The sequence below is a fragment of the Oncorhynchus mykiss genome, chromosome 12 (genome assembly GCF_057628025.1).
Source record: "Oncorhynchus mykiss isolate SJ-2025 chromosome 12, ASM5762802v1, whole genome shotgun sequence".
NCBI classification, from domain to species: domain Eukaryota; kingdom Metazoa; phylum Chordata; class Actinopteri; order Salmoniformes; family Salmonidae; genus Oncorhynchus; species Oncorhynchus mykiss.
Genome location: NC_143033.1, coordinates 67,182,906 through 67,208,519, shown reverse-complemented (window position 1 = coordinate 67,208,519; position 25,614 = coordinate 67,182,906). Strand labels below are relative to the sequence as shown.

Below are 25,614 nucleotides of genomic sequence, written 5' to 3'. Positions count from 1 at the left end.
TTATTCCAGCCCAGGTGCAATTTAGATGTTGGCCACTAGATGGCAGCAGTGTGTGTGTGCAAAGTTTAGACTGATCCAATGAACCATTGCATTTCTGTTTATTTTTTATCAAGACTGCCCAAATGTGCCTAATTTATTGATGAATAACTTTTCATGTTCAAAATTGTACTTTCTCCTCAAACAATAGCATGGTATTATTTAATTGTAGTAGCAACTATAAATTGTACAGTGCAGTTAGATTAACAACAATTTAAGCTTTCTGCCAATATCAGATATGTCTATGTCCTGGGAAATGTTCTTGTTACTTACAACCTAATGCTAATCGCGTTAGCCTACGTTTGCTCAACCGTCCCGTGGAAGGGACACTGATCCTGAAGAAGTTTTAATGGAATGGTATCAAATAAATCAAACACATGGTTTCATGTGTTTGATGCCATTCCATTTGCTCCATTACAAATATTATTATGAGCAGTCCTCCCCTCAGCAGCCTAGTCCACATTTTTGTTTTATAACTAAACCATTGTTATGTCTGTGGTACTGTATCTGGACAAGCCTGAGATGCGTTTTGTTCGCTTGAGCGTTTGCTATGTTGCGGAACGGTTTGTACTGAACGACACGTTTACCCAAAACGTTCTTGAACCGCCCGAGGTACGTTTGCTCCGGTTTGGTGGGTGTGGCTTGAAGTAATGAGTGTATTTAAAGGGCAGTGGTACTGTTGACAGCGTTCCCCAACCAAATACACTACAGTATGACAACCTGTCCCCGTTCTTCAACTGGTCATTCAGTACAGCATTAGTTTCCGTTCAATTGAGTGTTCCAAAACGTAAATGCCTACTGAAGGCAGCCCTGCCGTTTCATTTGTTTGAGTGACAACTGGAAAAGCCAATAAAATGAACACGTGGCATCTCCTATTGTCCAATCACCTTATTGGGAAAGGGAATATATGTACCATTGGCTATACGAACGACCTGGATGTAAAATGAGTACGAAGTGCGGGGGGAAATGGTTTTAATGTCTATGAGAAAAACCCATAAGAGCATTCAGCCGCGTTGATGTTCTCTGGAAGGAACTGATTTTTAAAAAAAATGTTTTTTTAACTATCTCTATTCCCTAACTATTTTGCATAGTGGAATGCAAACAAAACTGTCAAGTTTACATTTGTATCTCCCGCAATTAAAATGAGCACTCGAGAATTTCGATTTGCTGAAGTTTTTTCGTATGAAAGATTGGTGCATGCAATGGCAGGAGCAGTGGTAAGTTAACTTTGTTTATGTGCATTGCCTTTTTTTATAATAGGTTATTGCAGATTCTCTGCATTACATGAAAACAAGGGGCAGTATTTCTTTAAATTGCTATCTGACAGGCCAATACTGCCAAACCTGTATCCCCTATAAATAAGATTAGCCTAATATCAGCAAATGTTCACATTTTGAAGACCCTACATTTTACAGTAGGCCTATATGTTTTTAAGGGAGTGTGACCGTTTTCTTTCCACTTGACACTGCAAGACTACGGCTGCAAAGTAAGGCTAGCTATATCTTTACGCCTTTGTGGCAAACTGAATAGAGGACATAAGATATATCGGTGCAAGTCTCATGTCTATTCTCTCTGTTCCTCTTTTTCTATAGTGGATGAGAAGAGGAAAGCCAGGTCCACTCCTGCCATTCTGTCAGAGATTGTCAAGGAAGAGGGGTTGTTAGTTAACAAGAGCTCTGTCTTTCTCTCGTTCTGCTTTCTCTCTCTGCTCTTTTAGCCTTTTTGTATTTGAACAGAATCACCTGAGGTTGTGTCTGTCCCCATGCTTGTCCTCTCTGCAGGCTGGCGCCCTACAGGGGCTGGCTCCCAGTGATCTGCAGTCTCTGCTGCTCCAACTTCATCTACTTCTACTGCTTCCACAGCCTGAGAGCCAGCTGGTTCCGGGGACACAAGTCAACTCCAAGCAGAGACCTGCTAATGGGCACTGCTGCAGGTAGGCCAACATAAGACCCTAAAGACCCATACACTGATGCTAACTAACTTACCAAGTTATTAAGACGTAATAACACTTTCTCTCTCCCCATCTCTCTGCAGGTGTAGTGAACGTGCTTATGACCACTCCGCTGTGGGTGGTCAACACACGACTCAAGCTTCAGGGGGCAAAGTTCCGCAATGCAGACCTCCGTCCCACTAACTACTCAGGCATCATGGGTAAAGGCAGCTGCAGTATGAGTGTTGGAAACAGATAAAGTTGTAGATGTGTGCCAATATAATGTCTGTCTCTCTGGGGACAAGTTTAGTTCCATCCCTGTGCCCCCTGCCTCTTCAGCCAGCATCGTACATACACACTCTCCCTCTGTCTTTCAAACACACATTGTACTACTGTTGTCCTAGTCTGGTTTATTTGTCACTATGTCAGATTGTCTCTAGGGTAAACAGTGTCCCTCTCTCCTCCCCTCAGATGCCTTGGTGCAGGTCATTGAGGAGGAAGGGGTGGGGGGTGGGGGCCCTGTGGAACGGGACATTCCCCATGAAAACACAGCATGGTAGGAACACATGACAACAACATGGTGGAAACACAAAACATGGTACAAACATTATTGGGCATTATTGACAAAGGTCAAGAAGGTAGAGACAACAATACATCACACGAAGCAGCCACAACTGTCAGTAAGAGTGTCCATGATTGAGTCTTTGAATGAAGAGATGGAGATAAAACTGTCCAGTTTGAGTTTTTTTTGCAGCTCGTTCCAGTCGCTAGCTGCAGCAAACTGAAAAGAGGAGCTACCCAGGGGTGTGTGTGCTTTGGGGACCTTTAACAGAATGTGACTGTCAGAAAGGGTGTTGTATGTGGAGGATGAGGGCTGCAGTAGATATCTCAGATAGGGGGGAGTGAGGCCTAAGAGAGTTTTATAAATAAGCATCCGTACACATCTTGATTCAAAATATTGATTTAAAAAGTACACATATTGACATTAACAAACATTTCCATTGTATTGGAAGTCATACCTCCGATATATAAAAATACCCTGGTATGCTGTATTATATACCTGCCCAATCCTATTTATTCTGGAACTAACTGATCCTGATACTGTTTCTGTCCATTTCTCTAGCTGTTGTCTCTTGAGGTCTTTCTGATTGGTGCCATAGCCAAAGCAGTTGCCACCACAGTCACATACCCACTACAGACTGTACAGTCCATCCTGAGGGTAAGAACAGTGTGTGTATGTGTGAATGTTCCTCATGAAAAGGTACTACTGAATCACTTCTACCCAAGATCTACACAAAACCTGGTTTTGCTATTTGTTTGAGATGTGTAGTAAACCAGTAGTGATTTCTGTAGTTATTCAAGTAGTAATGAGTGATAAAATGAGGCGTTTCAAGACTTGTGAACACTACGTATTTCCTAGTTACTGTGTAACTACTGAGCTTTTGGGTATCTATTACTTAAAACCTACACATCCTACCACCATTCCTACATGTTCACTATTGAATTACTACTTAATGCCTACACATTCAGTGTGTAGCGTTGTGTCAGTACTGATTTGCTCCTGATACCTTTTCATTTCCCACATAAACCCTTTTGAATTACAAATGAAGACTGACACATTTACAACCGTTTGCCTATTCAAAATCGCTATTGACATCTTCTTGTGTCACTACTGTGTCTCTACTAGACTAGTGCACATGTAGTTATATCATCAAACAAGAAATGTTTATACAAATGTAATAGCAGAAATATTACATTAATTACATATTAAATTAGATATTTACACTTTTTGTTCATCCTTATTTATATTTAGAATATAAAGACAAGTACAAGAAACAAACAATTATAAGCCATTGTCAAGCCTCTGCTAACAGAAGTCACAAATATTTGAGAAACAATATTAATCTTACCAACAATGGCCTCCGGTCTTCTTATGTCGAGGGCCTCCTTGGTAACAGGGCAAAAGAGGTAAGTAGAATGGGTAAGTATACCAGTATGAACATACTGTACATCTGCATACAAACACACCTTCTTATTAACTCGCATGCCGAAAACAGGGGCTATATAGCTACATTTCAATGGTGCTAGCAAACAGCTCGGCTACCAACATCAAGTAGTAAAACTCTCTACCTGATTACTACTGGAGACACTACTGTTTTCCTACCGAGCACCACAAAACTCTACTTGTGTATCTTGAGTAGTGTGTAAACTACACGTTCACTACACAATCCCTACAAGTCTCTGCATTGCCGCTAATGCACAAATAGGTTCCGTGTAGTAATTCTGTAGTACTCTTTCGTGAGGGCTGTCTGTCTGTCCTGTGACTGTGTATGAGTGTGTCCGCCAGTTTGGAGGTTGCGTTTTAGTGCTCTGCTGTGAAACATTGGGCTGTCCCAATGTTTAGTGTTATTCCAGTGGAGTAAGCTCTCCGTGTGTTAATTTCACTGCTCGTTATCTGCATCTCGTTCTCAGTTTGGTCAACACACGCAGCACACAGGCGGATCGCCACTTGTCAACAGTCTGAGAAGTGAGATGCACCTGCTGATCAATAGAGTGAGGTTGGTCCACACACACACACACACACACACACCTGCCTACCTTATTTCAACATTTTATTTACCAAGCACCATGACTGCTACCACACCCAGACTTAGTCCGTGGTTGCGTTCCAGGTTGTCTTATTGCCGTCGTGCTGTGCATCTCAGAGGATTCTTATACCATATTCATGTGTTTCCTGAGATGTCAAACACTTCTCCAGGCGCTGTGAGATCTGATCATATGTGCAGCAACATTGCAATTAAGACTACCTGGAACGCAGCCAATGCCTTCATCTCCTACATATTATGTTTTTCGACACTCTCTCCCGCCATTAGGAAGTATGGCATGCTGGGCCTGTTCAAAGGCCTGGAAGCTAAACTCCTACAGACTGTCCTGACCGCTGCCCTCACGTTCCTGCTCTACGAGAAGATTGCCAGCAGCACTTTCAGGGTCATGGGAGTGAAGAGGCCTGCGTCCAGCCACTAGCCTGTCTGTTACATCAGACATCCGATCCCATATTTCTCCCTATTTCTCCCCCCCCCCCGTAGCCCTAACCCCTCAATGTTGGCATGTCTAAAGGGTCTGGATAGGTATAAGCAGTGTAGCTAGGGGTAAATCTTTCACCATATTGCTTCTATCTTACATATATGCAAGTGTCAAAGGGTTAGGGCCAAAGGGAGGGGAAGGGATCAAACTGAGACTGTACCAGAGATATTAGAGAAAGGATGAGACAGCAGTCCCATTGGGCAATGAATGGGGGAATGTGTAACGCTTCACCCAGAAGACTGTCGACCAATCACTTGGTCCACGCGGTGCATTCTGGGCAACTCTGGGACAAGAAGAGCTCTCCTTCAAACAGTGAATGGGAGTCAATTGGGCGCTAGCTCAAAATCCCCAAATTAGCATCAATAACCCAAACCCTTTTCCTAACCGTAATTCTCCTAATCTGCTGTGTAAATTCTCCTAACCTGCTACGAAAAGCCAAATCTGACGTTCATTTGACAAAAGCTGTATCACTTCTAGCCATGACCGGGCTCTCCTTGTTCCAGGTTTTTTGTCTATTTATTTTTAAGTAACTACCAATTTTGTGGAAGTAGACACCACTTGTTCCTCAGACTAATGTGGATTTCACCATTTTGTACTTTCTATGTTCTTCTAAGATTAGCTGCTTAACTAAATCCACAAATTATTTAGTGATGCATTGTTGCTCTTGTCAAATCACTGAGACATTTTTTCATTGTGTCATTAACTGTCTCTCTGACAAACGTATAGCATAATTAAGGAATGTAATTAAATGCATTGTTGTACAGCACAATGTCATGGATGGATAATTCACCAACATTTCAGATTCTCAGAAAGGTAGAAATAAAGTGTTGCTTCTCAAATAAGTACATTTTAGCTTTTTTTGACCATATGCATTCACTGTCATTTTCAGATTGTCTTTTTAAAAATCTGTTTTTCCTCTTATTTGCGTACTTCCTTTTACTGATGTGGACAGTAATATAATTCTGGACCAGTAGATGGGGTCACAGCCCCACAGAACAATAAAGGTTTAAAATGTAGCGTTTACTACGGTGCTATATGTTTAATCAAATTATTGGTATGTATTCCGTTTAACTATAAAATTGTTCGAGTTAACAAAGCATATTTTTATCCACATGTATGCTATTTTAATCTGTTTCACGTCATACGTTTGCGTCGGCCGGAAATTGAATTTCCATCGCCTCTTGTTTTTGTTCCCAGTTAGATTCTGTTCAGCAGCTGGGTTAGGTAGGCTTTTTGTGTTCGAAATTTACGATATATTTGGTTAGTTTGAACAACTTTAATAGCAATTCAAACGGTGTTTGGACAATAACGCAGAGCCATGTCTAAACGCGCTTCTTTTCACACACAACTGTCCTCCATCATGGAAATACTGTCTAGAACCGCAATGGCTCATGTGTGCAAACTGGTTGACGACGAATACGCAGGAATTTCTTTAGAAAATGAGGCTCTCATTGATAAATTGCATAATCTGGAAAGTGAACTGACAATTGTGAAAAGCACAGCTCCCAAGCTGGCTGGAAACTATCGCTCTGTTGGTGTTCAAACTGGTGAAACTATCACCAGAATAGACAGAGGTATGTTGTGGTCTTTTGATAATGCATCCATGACAAGGAGGAGGATGCATGTTGTGTTGACAGGAATGCATGCAGAATGGGGATTTTATAGTCTTCATTCTTTTCCCTTTTAGTCTATTCGTCCTATAGGGGCCACTGTTTTCAATGTGTTTGACACAATATTCCCAAGTGCCAATTCAGTTCTGCATTCTCTTCCAGGGCTAAACGGGTCCCCCACCATCGAAGGAATATTTGGGAAGGAATGGTGCCTTGATCTATGGAACCATGGGGATCCCTACAGCACAGAGAACAGTCCGCAACACATTGCCAAAGTGAGTGAGTAGACTGAGGACAGTTTCCCTTGCCTCATCCGCTGTTCTTCATCTGCACTGATATGAGAAAGCACTAGGCAGGATTGTGGAAACCAACAGAGGACTCAGGCTTACCAGAGGACATGCTGTCAGATGCCCAGCTCTTTGAAATTAGTGAATCAGAGGCTCCCCTACATTATTGACACTTACCCCTTCTGTCATGTTTAGAAGTCTTATTCCTTCAATGCATTTTGTTATTTAGTGTCTACATTTTTCAAGTGGCTCTAAAAATATTTGTCTTATTCTCATAGTCAACAGGGGTGCCTTCAGGCCAAGCTGACGTTAAAGAGGAGGATTTTGAGGTGGAAATCATAAACAGCAGAGACCAACAGGAAAGACCAACAATAATTTTAGACGGTAAGTTGTTAGAGGTTTTGACATATGAGATGTTTGAATTGCCTGGCTGGTGTAGTGCTAAATCGCATAGGTTTAACTGTATACTTTTGATGACATGCACAGTTATAAGACAGTGACCCTCTCTTAATTGGTCATTGTGGAGGTTGGACATTGTTTTTCATGAATAGGTGGACAGGCAATCGAAGCCACAACTTGTATGTGTATTCTTCTTTTTGTATTTTCTCTGTTGCTTCAGGAGATGACGACTTATTGGACAATGGAAGAGAAGGGCCCTCCAATGAGTATCCATCCTTTGATTCCTTCCGCCAGGACAGGCCAGGGAGACGGGATAAACAGGTACTGGAGATGTCAACTACGGATGTCTCCACAGGACACACTTTACGTTTCATATCCATCGACGGAGTGGAGGAGGAATATGGCGAACATGTATTTCCCATTGAGGACGATGAGACGAATGAGTTCCTACCAGACGATACCGAGCTGTTGCCCAACGAAGGACAAGATGAACACATCACAAAGCCAACGTATGCAAAGAAGTCTTTAGCAAAGTCAAAAAGCAAAGCTGGAAAGACTGCTGGGAAGACTAAGACTTTCAGTTACTTTAATAGGTTTAACTTGCACTCCCATAGTAAATCCGACACAAACAAGTTAAGTTGTGTGATTTGTAAGAAGACTTTCTTGCGGCAGAACCATCTGACGATGCATATGAAATCTCACAAATCGCTGTACTGCAGTGTGTGTAAGAACTGTTATCCTGGGAAAACTCAGCTCAAAAAACACAAGTGTGTTGCTCCCGATTATCTGGCCTCGAACAGCTCAAAGTACTTTTGCCATTACTGTGGCAAGTCTTTCAGCTGTCCGTCAAGCCTGAGGATACACCACCTGGTGCACACGGGAGAGAGACCCCACACGTGCACTGTCTGCGGGAGAGGATTTACACAGAAGGGCAATCTGAAATGTCACATGCGCCTTCACACTGGTGAGAAACCGTACAAATGCCTCACATGCGAAATTGGTTTCACCCAGAAAGTATACCTCACTCAGCACTTGGCCAAAGCTCACGGTCAAAAGGAAGATGATAAGAAAAAGAAGGCTGAAGTGCACAAATGTTCTAAGTGTCAGTTGTCTTTCGTCAATCAGCAACTGCTCCAAACACACATGACTGTTCATAAAAATAAATGAAGTATTTTTGGTTGATTGCAATACTCTTGACTTAAAGGGGCAAGCTGCAGTTGCTACATCTATTTTGGGACTTAGAAATTATGTACTCATTTATTGTTGAAGAATATAACTTAATGCATCATGAGCTTAGTTGAACTGTTGTACCCCATCAGAACCCAACATAAACAAAGTAAACACATTTGTTATTTAGCAGACGCTCTTATCCAGAGTGACTTACAGGAGCAATTAGGGTTAAGTGCCTTGATCAAGGGCACATCGACAGATTTTTCACCTTGTCAGCTCTGGCATTCGATCCAGTGACCTTTCGTTTACTAGGGCAACACTCTTAATGACTAGGCTGCCACCCAAAATAGCCTCAAAACATGGATAAAACTATCATTTTTGATGGTCAGTCCTTGCATCGATAGCTCTATAAATTTGAGTTGTTAGCCTACATTTCTCCAGGCCCAGCCCTCAGCTTTTTACCGAAAAGGGTGGGGAGGCCTCTATCTGAACCGCTGATTGCCCCTTTAAAGGATTGTGTGCCTGCTCTGCTCAAACTGGAGAACCAAATACTGTCTAGTGTATGTCATACTTCACAATATTGGAGCGACCTTAACACGTCACCTAGCAACATTGTCAAGGGGTTTGGATCTGGACGCTGGACCTGGGAGTCCCCCCCCCCCCTCCCAAATACACTAAGGTATGTTGTAGGCTTTGTCTGAATTCGCTACAACACTAACATGTTATGATTTACCTACAATAAAAGTAAATTGAAGTTTATTTTGCAAAGAACGTGGCGCATGAGTATTGCACAATTCATAAGTACTGTAATGTTTACCTACCACTAGCCTGTTCTATATTTTAGGCTCAAGGAATTAACCTGCCAATGTTTGATGCAAGATGGCACTGTATCTGCATTGTCCTCTATACGTTGGTACAAATGACATAAGATATCATTAAATGGATGTTTTCAAGTTCTGTTCCCAGCAGTGCATTATACCTGTTTTGTACATAACTGACACAATCATGGAAGCATTGTTTTTCTGGAATATATTCATCTACTGTAAACTTAGTTTGGTTTCATAATTAAAACACCATTAATGGTATGCCATTTCAATCATTTAATCATTGTCATGTTTACATTTTTATAACATATGGAATACAAATGTAATGTGAGTACAAATAAGTAAATGTATTACTGTACCCATTTAATTCATTACAGATCATTATTTGGCACATGTTTCCATGACCGGTCTACTACACTGACATTCTTCACAGTAGCACAAACAACTGGTATCAGGACCACCACTGTTTAACACAAACAGTACATGTCTTTAGAGATATTTCAAAAATGTCTATTCATCTAACAGTGGGGCATCTAGTCTCTTGCCAATTGTGGGACAACAAGGCAGTGTTTGTGTGCAATCCTACAGACAGAGCAGAGTGAAAACTTGAATGGAACAGTTCTCTGCCATGTAGTGAAGAGTAACAGCTTGATCATGTTCATTAGGGCACACAGTAGCGCAAAAATGTTAACTTAAAAAAATAATCTACCTACCGAAAACCACCATGATTACAATACGGCTAAAGATGTTTCAGTTGCCAGTTTTCAAAACAAGGTTGAAATGTAAATTAAAAATCAAATTAATTGAAACATTGGTGTGTGTTAAAACCGTGTTTATAGGTGTAGCTCTTCCCACAGTCGACACAGCTATAAGGCTTCTCCCCGGTGTGACTCCGGAGGTGGACATTCAACGAGCTCTTCTGAGAGAAACTCTTCCCACACTCTGTACAACTGTAAGGTTTCTCCCCAGAGTGTGTACGCTGATGCAGCTTCAGGTACGTCTTCTGAGCAAAGCGCTTCCCGCAAACGGTGCAGCCAAACGGTTTCTCTCCAGAGTGGCGTCTGATGTGGACTTTCAAATAGCTCAAATAACCAAAGCTCTTCCCACAAAACAAACAGTCAAACTGCTGCTTCAGGTCTTTTCCAGTTCCCTGCTGGTGGCTTGGCCGGTTTCTTGGTGCGTATGTGTTGCGTGGAGGATAGTCCATGTACATCCCATCGGCTGTGTCAGGACCAGGCACTGCTGTGTGGTCAACCAGACCAGCCAGAGTGGGATCTTCCATGAGGCTCTCAATGGATGTGGGCTGCTCTGTGTCAGGCTGTACCTGTTGGCTGCCTGCAGGGTATGTGTTCAAGTCCCCCTTGTATAGGTGAAGTTGACTGGCAGCTGCTCGCTCTACTGCTGGAGCATCTTCCACAGCTACGCTCCCTGTACAGTACAAATGAAAACAAATCTCAATACCGGCACCACAGCTGTGAAACAATTCAATAACCAGTCCCATATAGGGCTGTTGCAGTGACCGTATTACTGCCACACTGGCAGTTATGAGTCACGACTGCAGTAAAATTAGTAGTACCCAACTCGCTAACTCATCAGGTCCTAATGGTCTGGTACTCAGGGCTCTAACCACTGACAATGCAAATCAAACATCAAAACAGTATGTGCTTTTAAAACAGATTGAACTTCTCTTTAAATTGATCAATAGGTTGAAACAGTGGAAAACATGGTCATTGTGGATGTTTCAAAGCCTAACAAGGAAATGATTCATTCAAAACACCTGTATGCATAAGGCCATATGAGGCCAAGCCCGAAGAAAAGATGATTGTGCCGTTATACAATACATAGTCTACCACATATTACACATGGATGGCAAGGGAACATCGACAGATACAGTTGAAGTCTGAAGTTTACATAGCCAAATACATGTTCTCAGTTTTTCACAATTCCTGACATTTAATTCTAGTAAAACTCCCCGGTCTTAGGTCAGTTAGGATCACCACTTTATTTTAAGAATGTGAAATATCAGAATTTCATCACATTCCCAGTGGGTCAGAAGTTTACATACACTCAATTAGCATTTGGTAGCATTGCCTTCGAATTGTTTAACTTGGGTCAAACGTTTCAGGTATCCTACCACAAGCTTCCCACAATAAGTTAGGTGAATTCCGGCCCATTCCTCCTGACAGAGCTGGTGTAACTGAGTCAGGTTTGTAGTCCTCCTTGCTCACACACGCTTTTTCAGTTCTGCCCACAAACTTTCTATAGGGTTGAGGTCAAAACTTTGTGATAGCCACTCCAATACCTTGTCTTTGTTGTCCTTAAGCTATTTTGCAACAACTTTGGAAGTATGCTTGGGGTCATTGTCCATTTGGAAGACACATTTGCAACCAAGCTTTAACTTCCTGACTGATGTCTTGTGATGTTGCTTCAATATATCCACACAATTTTCCTACCTCATGATGCCATCTATTTTGTAAAGTGCACCAGTCCCTCCTGCAGCAAAGCACCCCCACAACAAGATGCTGCCACCCCTGTGCTTCACGGTTGGGATGGTGTTCTCTGGCTTGCAAGCCTCCACCTTTTTCCTCCAAACATAATGATGGTCATTATGGCCAAACAGTTCTATTTTTGTTTCATCAGACCAGAGGACATTTCTCCAAAAACTACTATCTTTGTCCCCATGTGCAGTTGCAAACCGTAGTCTGGCTTTTTAATGGTGGTTTTAGAACAGTGGCTTCTTCCTTGCTGAACGGCCTTTCAGGTTGTTTTTTTTACCTTTATTTAACCAGGTAGGCTAGTTGGTTATGTCGATATAGGACTTGTTTTACTGTGGATATAGATACTTTTATACCTCTTTCCTCCAGCATCTACACAAGGTTCTTTGCTGTTGTTCTGTGATTTATTTGCACTTTTCGCACCAAAGTACGGTCATTTCTAGGAGACAGAGCGCGTATCCTTCCTGAGCGGTAATTATTATCCATTTTACACTCAACATAGCCACTTCATATGCGCACATCCACTATTTTATTCAGGTAACTTTCAATTATATTCTTCTTAATATAAAAAAATATAATATAAAATAATGGCACAGATCTTATAAGCATATCTTGTCTGCTAAATGAACAAGCCTATGGCATGGTGCATAGCCAGATAACATACAGTTGGCCAACTTATTCTGTTCTTCTGAAATCAATTCTTCATATCATAACATTTCTTCAGACCTGCCTAAAATAATGAATTTGTGATTGCGGTGTATACTCAATTGATTTATTCAACTTTTGAAAATGCAGACATTCCAAAGGCACGCATCAGAGGCTTGTACGAGTGGAGCCTGGAGATGCTAAACGTATTTATGTTAATTAACAGTCAATTACCGTGAGACCAGCTGTCTTTCGCATGACAATAACAGGCTGACAAGATGTCATCACCGCCACAGCCCTAGTTCCTTAACAAGTCATAGTAGCATACAACTCTTATCCAGAGACTTACAATTGCAACTTGAATCCTTCCTTCATGAAAGGATGTCATTTATTTTACATATGAATGAGCTGTCCTGAATTTCAATGATCACGACACACATACTTTTTCTGTTGCTTGCATGTCCCCTCTGCTGGTCCACTGGCTGATCCTCAAACAGCTCTTCTTTGATAAACACCAAGTCAGGCTCATTGTCCTCCAAGTCTATTGCCTACACAAGACAGGTGAGAGACCGTTATTATCCTTTTTTTATTCTGAATGTAACAGAAGCACCTTTGTAACCTTCATTGTGATCCAAGAGTATAAGCCTTTCCAGTCCCAATTCACTCCGTAACCCTTTCCCTAGGCCCTAACCCTTTGATCTGAACTCTGGATAGGTATAAACACTCAGCTTCCACCACATTGCTCGGTCTTTAACCTTACAGATCTGCAAACATCAAATGGGTAGGACTAAGGTCAGGGGAGGGAGAAAATTGGGACAGCCTGGCTAGCAGAGATGCACCATTCAAGGATATTAATAAATCTGACCTGAGTGACCCCATCATCGCCCAAGATGGCCGATCCAATTGTTGTCTCTTTATCCTGAGGGATTGACTCCCCATCTCTCCATAGATCCATGCACCAGTCCTTACCAAAGACACTCTCTATCTCGGGGGCAGACTGCTTCTCTGAAAATGGGAACGTCTATCATGAATATACTGACCGTGGCTGAACCAGCCGCCATTCATCTTCCCAGTAAACAGCTTAGCAAGCGTTATAACATTAAAATAAGTTACTCACCAAATATGCCTGCCTTGCAGCAACTATCGCGCTTTACTGCTGTTACGCCCAGGATGTACTTCCAAAAAAGGTCTAAATAAAACTTGACAAGCAACAGAAAAAAAAAAAGAGGTGCCAATAGGTAGCTCTTCTGGTCAAAAACAATACATTAAAAAAATTGTCCAGTTCCTTATACATTTTTATTTAGACCGTTTTTGGAAGTACATACATGCTTGCAGAGTTGTCTACAGGCAAGATGAATAGCAGCTTTGTGGGCAAAGAGGAGATTGTCATATCAAATCCAAAAGTATTTGACATGAAGTCGTAAACCGGGGTAGACAAATAGTGAAATGCTTGCTTACGAGTCCTTTTCCAAAATGCAAAATAGTGATACAAGGAATAACTACACAGTGAATAACTTGTAAAAAATAACATGAATACCAGTACTGATTCGATGTGCAGGGGTACAACGTAATTAAGGTAGCTATGTACATATAGGTAGGGGTAAAGTGACTAGGCAACGGGATAGATAATAAACCGTGGCAGCAACGTATGTGGTGAGTGTGAAAGTGTGTGTGGGCTTATGTAGTGTGTATGTTGGGGTTTAAGTATGTGTGTGTGGGTAGAGTCCAATGTGTGCATAGAGTCGGTGCAAGAGAGTTGGTGCAAAAAAAAGGGTCACTGCAGGTAGTCCGGGTAGCCATTTGATTAGCTATTTAGAAGTCTTGTTGGTTTCAGACTTGGTGCACTGGTACCACTTGCCATGCGGCAGCAGAAAACAGTCTATATCGCTTGGGTAGTTGGCATCGGACAATTTTTTGGTTCTTCCTCTGACACTGCCTGGTGTAGAGGTCCTCGATGGCAGGGAGCTCGGCCTCAGTGATGTACTGGGCCGCACTCACCACCCTCTGTAGCGCCTTGCGGTCAGGTGGCTTGCAGTTGCCGTACCAAGCGTTGATGCTGCCATTCAAGACCCTCTTAATGGTGCACCTTTAGAACTTTGAGGATCTGAGAGCCCAGGCCAAATCTTTTCAGCCTCCTGGGGAAAGAGGTGTTGTCATGCCCTCTTCATAAATTAGCAGACCATGTTAATTCCTTAGTGATGTGGACACTGAGAAATTTGAAGCTCTCGACCCTCTCCACCACTGCCCCATCGATGTGGACATGCTCACCCCTCTGTTCCTGTAGTCCACGATCAGCTCCTTTCTCTTGCTGACGTTGAGGGGGAGGTTGCTGTGCTGGCACCACATTGCCAGGTCTCTGACCTCCTCCCTATAGGCTGCCTCAGTCATCAGTCCTACCACCATCATGTTGTCGGAAAACTTGATGGGGTTGGAGTCGTCCGCAGCCACGCAGTTGTGGGTGAACAGGAGGGGACTAAGCACACAACCTTGAGGGGCCTCGGTGTTGATGGTCAGTGTGGCAGATGTGTTGTTGCCTACCCTCACCACCTGGGGGCGGCCCGTCAAGAAGTCCAGGATCCAGTTGCTGAGGGAGGTGTTTCGTTCCAGCTTGGAGGGGACTATGATGTTGAATGTTGAGATGAAGTTTAACAAATGGTTAAATTACCACACACCCTTACAGGGTTAGGGTTCCGACACGGACAAATGTCCATGTTACAGCGCTCGTTTACGGAAAACAACTGGAAGACAGAGGCGTACCTGTGCTAATTAACGTTAGCCATCTGCGTCTACGAACACCTTCGTGTAAACGGAAGATGGACGCCACAAACATGTCGCCTGCAACTGTGTTTGCATATGTGAAATGTTTGTTTTAATGTAATATGAAAGTAGAGGGTTTCATGTTTCTAGAACTGTACCGCAAGTGAGAATTGAGTCACGTTTAGATGGAGTAACGTTATTTGGCTGTTTGTTATCAAAAACTAACAATGTACAATTGTCAATGTACAATTGTTAACAATTGTTATCAAAAACTAACAATGTACTGTTTACATCACCCAAAGAATAGCCCGCAATTACACAGAACAATGTGTGCAGCTAATTGCGGGTTATTCGTTGGGTGGTGAAATCACTAGTTGTATCTAAAGTCTGCCCACACCAGTCTTAACTCGTAGATCGTTGAATGTATTTTAATCGGCTGCAGTAGCAAGCTAGCTAACGTTACCGTCTAAAAATGCTCACCTCGGTTCTCTGTTGCTCGATGCGTAAATATTTGCCCCGAGACCTGAACTCCATTCTGACAACGGTTGGCAATGACCCTTTTACGCTCGTGGAGTTTTACCGTCTTTAATTCAATCTCTAGCAGATAACATTTCTTCTTTAATGCCTCGTTCTCATTCATGTGCTGGGATATTTCAGAACGGAGAACGGTCGAGCACTCGTCGACAAGTTTACCGATTTCAACCACAGCAGCTTTGCTTAGCATTTCCATAATGGAAGCTAACTGGGTTTGAAAACTTCCCCGATTTATCATCGTATTCATGGTTTTGTTTTAAAAAGAAACTAAGTCCAACGTGTATGATAGGCTGGCGATATTAATAAAATGGAATAATAATAGACATTGATTGGGTGGCTAGCTAGCTGAAATAGACCAGGGATAAGCTAAATTACGAGATAGGAATCTCATTGGGCAAAGAACTACGAATGTATAAAGCCTCACCCATCAGACTTTTGACCAATCGCGTTTAAGTTGTCATGCTGCGTCACGCGGTTGCTAAACTGATCGTCACGCAATCCCTTCTCAAAGTCGGGGTATGCTTATTTTCATCGAAAGTACGATGCAAAAGCTATACGATATTACAGATAAGTTAATTATCTCACATCTCCGAAAATATTTTTAATGTAGTACTTGTCGAAATTCATGATAATGTTGGGGGTTTAGACCTAGCCCAATTGACTCCCATTCCCTCCTTGAAGGAGAGCTCTCCTTGTCCCAGAATCGACCGGAATGCATCGCGCGGCTCATTGACAACGCATGAGCAGCGTAGACAATGGGCTCTGTAATGCGAATGCGATGGAGTTTCCCATCTTCTCAAAAATATTTCTGAATAGACCTCGCTCATGAATCTAAACATTACCGCTTTGAATTCTGGGATACTTTACCGTAAATCCAGAAAGTAAAGGTCAGAACACATGTTGTGCTTTAATTAATGGTTTACGGTCAAATATCCCACAATCCAATGCGGTAATGTTTAGATCCAATTTAAAAAACTAGACCCTTAGCGATCGGCTGTTACTTTCACGGCTATATTTCACCTCCAAAACCTATTTCAAATGAGGAAAACGATATCCAGGCTGTATCACATCCGGCCGTGATTTGGAGTTCCATAGGGAGGCGCACAATTGGCCCAGCGTCGTCCGGGTTTGGAGGTCATTGTAAATAAGAATTTGTTCTTAAACTGACTTGCCTAGTTAAATAAAGGTTACATTTGAATACAATAAAATTGACAGAGAGCAAAATAGAGACCTGGCAAATGTTGAAAAATAGGACAGCTTTATTTTTTCTGAAAAGCAAAGACTAATATCCTATGAGGAAATCTTTGAATGGCTGAAGTCCAGCAAATCCACTGCAGAGGCTGTAGGCCTATGGTTGGTACTAGTACGGCTGAGGTCTATTTGTCCATCTGTCCTCTTGCAAACTGGACTCACTGTAAACATGCATGCTAAACTCTGTATGTACACCCATGTGTTTCTTAAGGTTACAGTTTTTAGTAAATCCCTTCCCACATTTCACACAAACATAAGGTTTTTCTCCGGTGTGGGTACGTTGGTGCATATCGAGAGTGCATTTTTGAATGAAGCTCTTGCCACAGTCGAGGCAGCGATATGGCTTTTCTCCGGTGTGTGTGCGTTGGTGGGTATAAAGATGCCCTTTCTGTGCGTATCTCTTTCCACACAGCGTGCATCGGTACGGTTTCTCTCCAGTGTGACTTCGCTGGTGTATTTCCAGCTGACTAGAACACCTGAAGTTCTTGCCACATTGCATACAGCCAAATCTTTTAGCTCCTGATGTTCTCAGGCTGTGGATCTTCATGTTTGACTTTGCCACATTGAAACTCTGAGAGGGCACATTTGTTATACCACCAGAGCTGTTTCCAGTTATGGAGCTTCTCTGTGCAGCAAGTGTGATCTGCTGCACATTCTGGCTCTGTGAACATGCAGGTGGCGTCCAATGCGTGTCCAGGTCCTCCGATTGCACTCCGGATAAGGGCTGAGTGCTGTGGTTCACTTGGCTCTCAGTAAGTATAGGGTGGTTGTCTGAGCTGTCTGGACAATGCTGAAGCACATCGAGACAACCAACATCTGTATCAAGTGATGTTGCTGCTCCTGTTTGTGACACAGAAAGGAATGTATAAGTATATCTTTTAGAACATAATTAAACAGTTCAACCTTTATATTCAGTTACACAAGACAAGCCGATGCTTCTGCATTTGCCTATTGCATTATTGCACTATATTACCCAACCTTCTAGGTTACCCAACTGTTCAGCAATGCCAATACAAGTCACTGTCCTCCCTGACAGTGTACTATTTGACACCCAGGCCCTCGTGATTTTTAACCCATCAACACTCACCATTTTCATTTATGAGCTCGGTCTTTGGCCCACTACCCCATATGTCCACCTCTGAAGGTTCCTCCTTGATCACAATCAACTCTGTAGGCTTTAGGGTAAATAACAACAGCTTAGCAAATAAATGTTAACTAGAAGGACATTAATGTAAGGCTACTTGACAGAAGGAATGACAGTTAACGTACCACTGTTTCCGAAACAAGAGCACCATCTTCAACCTGATGGATGACGTGCATCTCTTGGGGAGGACAAATATTTTCCCAGGAACTCTCACTAAGCATACAAGAAAACAAATAGATTAAATTCTGCCAGATGAAAAGGGTTGGGTTCAATCAATAAATCAAGTATTTAATAAAATCCTTTTTACATCAGCATTTATCAAGAACTGCTTTACAGTTACCCAGCCTAAACCCAAAGAGCAAGCAGAAGCCACAGGATTCAAGCAGCACAGGGTTTCATGCAGAATCATTCTAATTGCTATTAATTTTGTCCAGTATAATCCAGACCTGGGTCAAAAACTATAGCAAATTAGAAATGTGCACTTTTGGGACTCAAACACAGCACACGTCTTCGACCCAGATCTATTCACACACACAAGTACATTACCTGCCCATAGAATATTCAAAAAGGGTAAACTTTGCAAACCTTTTTTTGATTGCAGCTATTTTGGGCTCAGACTGAGGTCTTTCACAATAATCGTTCATTGAACCATCTCTCAGTCTTGTTGGCGTTTTCGTGCGTGTATCTGCCGTTGCGTCCTGCCTGTGCCCCCCGCCGACCCAAAACAAATTCTCCATCAGCTGCAGTTTCTCTGTAAGTGTTGCTATTTCATTCCGACCACGCGTTATTTCTAATTTTAAAACCTTTGATTCGATGTCGACTAGTTTGCTTATTTCTGAAACTGCTGTTTTTGATAACGCGTCCATGACAGAAACGAGCTGTGCATGAAAACAAAAGGCTGTCGACATTTTGGCAAACGTATTTATATAAAACTCAAATCTGCCGATAACTGTATGTATTACTTTCAACGAGCTGTCAAATATTTAGTTTGTTGTATTTAACAATGTGTGCCTCGAGTTCTTTGTACAAACATGTACACAACAAAGACGCATGGTTCCATCTACAGGATCGGAGGGGAAATCACAAAGGATCACCGCAAAGAGAAGTGGCAACTTTGCATCTAAAAAGCATTTGGGAGAATAATTGTAGAACATTTTCATTTAATAAGTACCATAGCTATATCGCGTAAAGGGGGTTCAATTATTATACGTAGTACATAGTCTGTTACTATACTGTTAATTTTCAGTTAGTTGAATTACATCTAATATCGTATACAATCCAGATCATCAAAAACGATTAGAGTGTACTAAAGAAAGTTCTTAGGCTTAAATCCAAAGACAGTGCACATAACACACACAGCATTTATGCCAATCACAATCACTACAATTACCAGAATTCAACATAACAGGGCGGTCCTGGATATTTGATTGGCTAGTGGAGGAATAGTTTCAGGAAGTGATGCGAGTGGCAAAATTGCGTTCGCCGACAAAAAAAGAGAAGGTAATTCTACAAGATTAACCTTGAGTAAAATGTTGCTTTTTCACACGCTTTATTAGAGCTAATAGTTTGAATTTGATACCTGTCTGGAACTGGTGAGCTTCACCTACTCTCCAGATTGAGATGCAAGCTATCAATGGCACTGCAGAGCTCTCTTACATGCTCCATGGACATTTAACGTGCAACAGTGAGATTATGCTGATAACTGGTATAACAGTCGTATTTTTCTGGTTACACAGCCTGAAACTAAGCACTGCAAAAACTTGGAAAGTTTCTTTACAAGCCAGAAAGTTCAATTGAACTTAGTTACATGTAAATGTAAAGCGTAAAGCAATGTAAAGCGTAGTCACATTCGGGCTACAGTGAGATGTGAATTTCCCCGAAGAATTCTCACCACCATCATTATTATTATAGACCAGTCCACTCTTGCCTTTTTTTGTTATATTTATTGGTAGCTGGCACGCTTCTCTTGAATTGGGGAAATTCTGCAATATCATGGTGAATTGTAAAACAATGTGGTGTATTGACAGTGACACTTCCTCCTTGCTGGTATACGAAGTGCATCACTGGTTATACAATAAACGGTTTTATGTTACCTCAACCTTCTTTTTCCCCCCCTCTTCTATTCCAGTCAGGATGTCAGGCAGAAGAGTAGTGGTATTCCCCTCAGCAGCAGAGCTTGGTCCAGCTCTGGCTCACCTGGTAGCATCTCGGGCAGACAAGGCCCTGTTGGACCATGGCCGGTTCTCCCTGGGCCTCTCAGGGGGCAGCCTGGTGTCCATGCTCAGCAAGGAGCTGCCAGCCCTGCCAGACCTGGACTGCAGCCACTGGCTAGCAGGGTTCTGTGATGAGAGGCTGGTTCCCTTCAACGATGGAGAGAGTACCTATGGACTGTACAAGGTAACATAATCTCACAGTTTACTGGTCTTCGCTTCTGCGGCTGCATATATTAAAATCAGTTTACAGTAAACCTGCTATGCACGAAAGATGACAATTAATATACAATGAATGTACAAAATATTAGGAACACCTGTTATTTCCATGACAGACTGACCAGGTGAAGGATATGAACCCTGATTGATGTCAATTGTTAAATCCACTTCAATCAGTTTAGATGAAGGGTAGGAGACAAAAGGGACAATTGAGACATGGATTGTGTGCAGTATGCGTGCCATTCAGAGGGTTAATGGGCAAGACAAAAGATTTAAGTGCCTTTGAACAGGGTATGGTACCAGGTGCACCGGTTTAAATTTGTGTCAAGAACTGCAACACGGCATTATTTTTCACGCTCAACAATTTCCTGTGTGTATCAAATATGGTCCACCACCCAAAGGACATCCAGCCAACTTGACACAACTATGGGAAGTATTGTAGTCAACATGGGCCAGCAACCCTGTGGAACGCTTTCGAAACCTTGTAGAGTCCATTCCCCAACAAATTTAGGCTGTTCAGAGGGGAAAAAGGGGGTGCATCTCAATGTTAGGAAGGTGTTCCTAATGTTTTGTACAGTCAGTGTATGTGCATATTCTTATCCTACAGCCCGATGTCTGTATTTTTCTGCAAGCACACGTATTTAATTCGGGGGCAGGGCATTTACCTTTATCTCGTTTTTATTAAAACCTTCACTTATACACTTATATTCATCCTATCTCTTTATATTCAATCATTTTTGTTTTTGTCAACAGAATCAGTTGTTCTCCAAAATCAACATCCCAGACAGTGGGGTCCTGGCGATTGACCCCTCTTTATCTGTACAGGAGTGTGCTGAGGATTATGCCCGCAAACTGAAGGAGGTACACACGCATATACACACACACAGTGAATTTATCACTTGTATGGTTACGAAACAAAGAAGTTATGACATGAAACACTGAGATATTATAGTCTATTTTGGTATGAAACGTAGACTTAGCGATATGACGTAGATGCAAAAAGTAAACAGCATAGTTGGTCAATTTACAACAACAACTAAGAGCGTTGAACCGCAAGACTTTACTTCCCTGCTGTTTTGGTGCCCTGTCTACCACGCTGTGAACAGCGTGAAGGGAACCCGTGCAGATACTGTGTGTGAGCGAAGTATTGCGTCTCGCTCACCTCAATATCTCTGGTGCTGCTCATGGCAACGCCATTTCGACTGAGTCTACCGTTGAATTATTTTGTCTCACATGTACATATAGGCCTTCCCGAAGGAGGATATCCCTGTGTTTGATCTGTTGCTGTTGGGCATGGGGCCTGATGGACACACCTGTTCCCTCTTCCCAGACCATCCCCTGCTGGAGGTGAGCACAGTCTACGCCCCAGTTACAGGTCATCTTTATTGCACTGTAGCCTCGTTCCATGTTGACTCCCAGGTTGTCTTTTTTTTTTTTGCAGTCGCGTTGCCCAGATTATCAAATCTCACAACTCCTGGAGAAGTGTTTAGCATGTTCTATGATAAAGCAATCTTCTCAGACGACCTGGAACCCCGCCTGTATCACTCACTAGGTTGTAATTCTGGTATCGAAGGAGCTAAAACGGGATAACTATTTACATCAATGTTACTGATACTTCTTCTTTTTTAACCATGTGGTCTTGTGATGATCAGATCATGACGTTCCATCTGTTCTCCAAGAGGGTTAAAAAAACGTTAAAAAAGGCATTGCTTAACATCTGTTATGGGAGAACAGAAAACCCTCAGCATACATGTCGGAAGCAGCCCTCTCCCAGTTTCATGTTATTTGAATTGGAAATTAGCCATAAGCCCTCTACAGTTAGTTGAATACAAATATTTATGTTTAACACATGTAAGGGAAGGCGTTCATGTTGACAGAAACAAAATGTATTGTCGTGCAAAGCCATGAATACATGATCACAAATTACTGTCAGACTGACATATGGGGCTTTTAACAATATTAGAAAATCTCACACCCATTCACCAGCCCATTTTATAAATCCCCCTGGGAACCCACCCTTCAGTCTATCATAATTAGAATGTCTTTCCGGACATTTAATCCTAGTAAAAATCCCCTAAGGTTAGTTAGGATCACCACTTTATTGTAATGTGAAATGTCAGAATAATAGTAGAGTGATTAATTTCAGTTTTTATTTCTTTCATCACATTCCCAGTGGGTCAGAAGTTTACATACACTCAATTAGTATTTGGTAGCATTGCCTTAAAATTGTTTAACTTGGGTCAAACATTTTGGGTAGCCTTCCACAAGCTTCCCACGATAAGTTGGGTGAATTGTGGCCCATTCCTCCTGACAGAGCTGGTGTAACTGAGTCAGGTTTGTTGGTCTCCTTGCTTGCACACACTTTTTCAATTCTGCCCACAAATTTTCTATAGGATTGAGGTCAGGGCTTTGTGATGGCCACTCCAATACCTTGACTTTGTTGTCCTTAAGCCATTTTGCCACAACTTTGGAAGTATGCTTGGGGTCATTGTCCATTTGGAAGACCATTTGGAAGACCCATTTGCAACCAAGCTTCAACTGATGTCTTGAGATGTTGCTTCAATATATCCACATAATTTCCCTACCTCATGATGCCATCTATTTTGTGAAGTGCACCAGTCCCTCCTGCAGCAAAGCACCCCCACAACATGATGCTGCCACCCCCGTGCTTCACGGTTGGGATGGGGTACTTCGGCTTGCAAGCCTCACCCTTTTTCTTCCAAACATAACGATGGTCATTATGGCCAAACAGTCCTATTTTTGTTTCATCAGACCAGAGGACATTTCTCCAAAAAGTACAATCTTTGTCCCCATGTGCAGTTACAAGCCGTAGTCTGGCTTTTTTTGTGGCAGTTTTGGAGCAGTGGCTTCTTCCTTGCTGAGCGGCCTTTCAGGTTATGTCGATATAGGACTCGTTTTACTGTGGATATAGATACTTTTGTACCTGTTTCCTCCAGCATCTTCACAAGGTCCTTTGCTGTTGTTCTGGGATTGATTTGCACTTTTTGCACAAAAGTACGTTCATCTCTAGGAGACAGAACGCGTCTCCTTCCTGAGTGGTATGACGGCTGCGTGGTCCCATAGTGTTCATACTTGCGTACTATTACTTGTTCGGACGAACGTGTTACCTTCAGGCGTTTGGAAATTGCTTCCAAGGATGAACCAGACTTGTGGAGGTCTACAATTTTGTTTCTGAGGTCTTGGCTGATTTCATTAGATTTTTTAGATGTATACTTCTGACCCACTGGAATTGTGATACAGTGAATTGTAAGTGAAATAATCTGTCTGTAATCAATTGTTAGAAAAATTACTTGTGTCATGCACAAAGTAGATGTCCTAACCGACTTTCCAAAACTATAGTTTGTTAACAAGAAATTTGTGGATTGGTTGAAAAACGAGTTTTAATGACTCCAACGTAAGTGTATGTAAACTTCCAACTTCAACTGTAATATGCAGTAGGTTTAAATACAGATTCAAAGGTATGGTGCTATACATGAATGTACTGACAGTATTTTGTGGTGTCTCAGTGTAAGGTTTTAAAAAATTATCTTTAGATCATGAACCTTTCAGTTCATTTAGGTCTGGTTCTGTCCAGTACTTTTTTTTTTTTTATGTGTTCGTTTACACACACGGTTACACCTGTCATGCATGTGTTGTTTTAGTGACTCCACTGGCTATGTATGGACCGTTCTTGTGTTTTGGGTTTACCCCTCTTGTAGGAAACCCAGAAAATTGTGGCCCCAATCGGTGACTCGCCCAAGCCCCCACCACAACGTGTGACCATGACATTTCCCATGGTGAACTTAGCCCGCTGTGTGGTCTTTGTGTCAACAGGGGGCAGCAAAGCACCAGTGCTAAAGGTACTTTATCCTATCCTCCAAACTGGCATCCTCTCTGATGCAATAATATCTCACTTTGATCCTAACCTATTAAGAATCAAGTAATGTCACTATGAAGACTTGATTCGGTTTATTTGTATTTATTGTTTACCTGTCATTTACTGTTATAAAAATTTTAAAAAATCACAAAAATAATTGTCACTGTACAACAGTAATGGATTGAGAGCATTTCTGTGGTTGTTGATAACACTACGACAAGTGAGCGTTTCCTTTCAACTTGTGAGTTTCTGTTTTGGTCTCCCACAGCAAGTGCTGGAGGGTGGGGAAGGCCCGGCACTACCTGCAGCCAGAGTGGTCCCCAGCCACGGTGAGCTGTTCTGGCTCATAGATGAACCAGCCGCTGCCTCCTTGACACTCCAGGTGGAGAGACCAGGCTCTGCAGCAAAACTCTAAAGACCAAAGAGAAGGACAAAAAGGAATTGAAGAACTCAACATTCACAGAGAAAAATGTACAGGATATCACTGAACATTCCTGTTTCTATTTGACGGTGTTATGTTTTAGACGTGAGATTAAAACCTACATATCATGAAAATGGGATGTAAGTGAATGAATGAATATGAGAAACATTGGATTGTTAACACATCCGTTGTAGAACTGTGCTGAGTGTATGTATCATGATGGGAAAACCATTTGAAGTAGTTGCTGGATAATTCATTCCAGATCAAACAGTGTAACGTCATAATAATACAAATAGATTTACTATTAAAGTTTCAGGGTTCTGATTTCATGAAAACTTTAGTGTGTACAATCTCGTGGAACTGTTTGGGATTCCAACTAGCTTAGCCAGAAAGTCTCCATATGGGACCAGTGTTTACTTTGTTGCTAATCTGTTGACCTCTGTACTTTAAAGTTCGACTTTGCATTTGACTATCAAAGTGGGCGATAACATTTTGGGCATGCAATTCTGTCTAACCAAAAAATGTAGGATTTTGATGGTAAACTGAAGTGGCTCATGCCCTTAGCTAAAGGGTACAATGGTGAAAATAAATAATTGTATAGAATTCTCAATATTAACATTAAGAACTGATGAATAAAGGTAAAACAAATCATTTGCTCAATTCGTAGTAGTTTCCACATGCAAAAAAATATTATTCAATGTCATAATAAACTTGCAGTTAC

The 25,614-nt window shown here is 41.9% G+C and overlaps 4 protein-coding genes and 1 pseudogene across 8 annotated transcripts; 3 read left to right on the top strand and 2 right to left on the bottom strand.

Moving 5' to 3' along the window:
- The first annotated feature begins 1,238 nt into the window (after positions 1-1,238).
- Positions 1,239-5,882, top strand: LOC110538931 (peroxisomal membrane protein PMP34-like; annotated as a pseudogene). Its single transcript, XR_016484782.1, has 9 exons — positions 1,239-1,253; positions 1,629-1,650; positions 1,784-1,969; positions 2,071-2,187; positions 2,438-2,522; positions 2,980-3,008; positions 3,090-3,185; positions 4,439-4,524; positions 4,840-5,882. The product of XR_016484782.1 is annotated as a peroxisomal membrane protein PMP34-like (transcript).
- Positions 5,883-5,994: 112 nt separating this feature from the next.
- Positions 5,995-9,707, top strand: LOC149979265 (uncharacterized). 2 transcript variants are annotated; one of them, XM_090193057.1, is made up of 4 exons: positions 5,995-6,104; positions 6,823-6,935; positions 7,226-7,331; positions 7,567-9,620. In XM_090193057.1, the coding sequence occupies exons 1-4, from the start codon at positions 6,086-6,088 to the stop codon at positions 8,511-8,513; spliced, it is 1,185 nt and encodes a 394-aa protein (XP_090049183.1). In that variant the 5' UTR covers positions 5,995-6,085; the 3' UTR covers positions 8,514-9,620. The 2 variants fall into 2 exon arrangements, with proteins under 2 accessions (XP_090049183.1, XP_090049182.1); XM_090193056.1 differs by having other exon boundaries at positions 5,997-6,624; positions 7,567-9,707.
- On the bottom strand, positions 9,597-16,626 carry LOC110537994 (uncharacterized). The gene is made up of 4 exons (XM_021624496.3): positions 15,718-16,626; positions 13,346-13,485; positions 12,923-13,028; positions 9,597-10,768 (listed from the first exon to the last, which is right to left on the bottom strand). The coding sequence occupies exons 1-4, from the start codon at positions 16,016-16,018 to the stop codon at positions 10,140-10,142; spliced, it is 1,176 nt and encodes a 391-aa protein (XP_021480171.3). The 5' UTR covers positions 16,019-16,626; the 3' UTR covers positions 9,597-10,139.
- Positions 16,627-17,012: 386 nt separating this feature from the next.
- Positions 17,013-19,505, bottom strand: LOC110537993 (uncharacterized). The gene is made up of 4 exons (XM_021624495.3): positions 18,752-19,505; positions 18,292-18,379; positions 18,110-18,197; positions 17,013-17,862 (listed from the first exon to the last, which is right to left on the bottom strand). The coding sequence occupies exons 1-4, from the start codon at positions 19,072-19,074 to the stop codon at positions 17,132-17,134; spliced, it is 1,230 nt and encodes a 409-aa protein (XP_021480170.2). The 5' UTR covers positions 19,075-19,505; the 3' UTR covers positions 17,013-17,131.
- Positions 18,805-25,553, top strand: pgls (6-phosphogluconolactonase). 3 transcript variants are annotated; one of them, XM_021624500.3, is made up of 6 exons: positions 18,805-18,919; positions 20,295-20,563; positions 21,349-21,456; positions 21,841-21,942; positions 24,315-24,455; positions 24,741-25,553. In XM_021624500.3, the coding sequence occupies exons 2-6, from the start codon at positions 20,300-20,302 to the stop codon at positions 24,885-24,887; spliced, it is 762 nt and encodes a 253-aa protein (XP_021480175.3). In that variant the 5' UTR covers positions 18,805-18,919; positions 20,295-20,299; the 3' UTR covers positions 24,888-25,553. The 3 variants fall into 3 exon arrangements, with proteins under 3 accessions (XP_021480175.3, XP_021480174.3, XP_021480173.3); XM_021624499.3 differs by lacking the exon at positions 18,805-18,919 and adding an exon at positions 19,479-19,666; XM_021624498.3 differs by lacking the exon at positions 18,805-18,919 and adding an exon at positions 19,651-19,871.
- Positions 25,554-25,614: the final 61 nt, after the last annotated feature.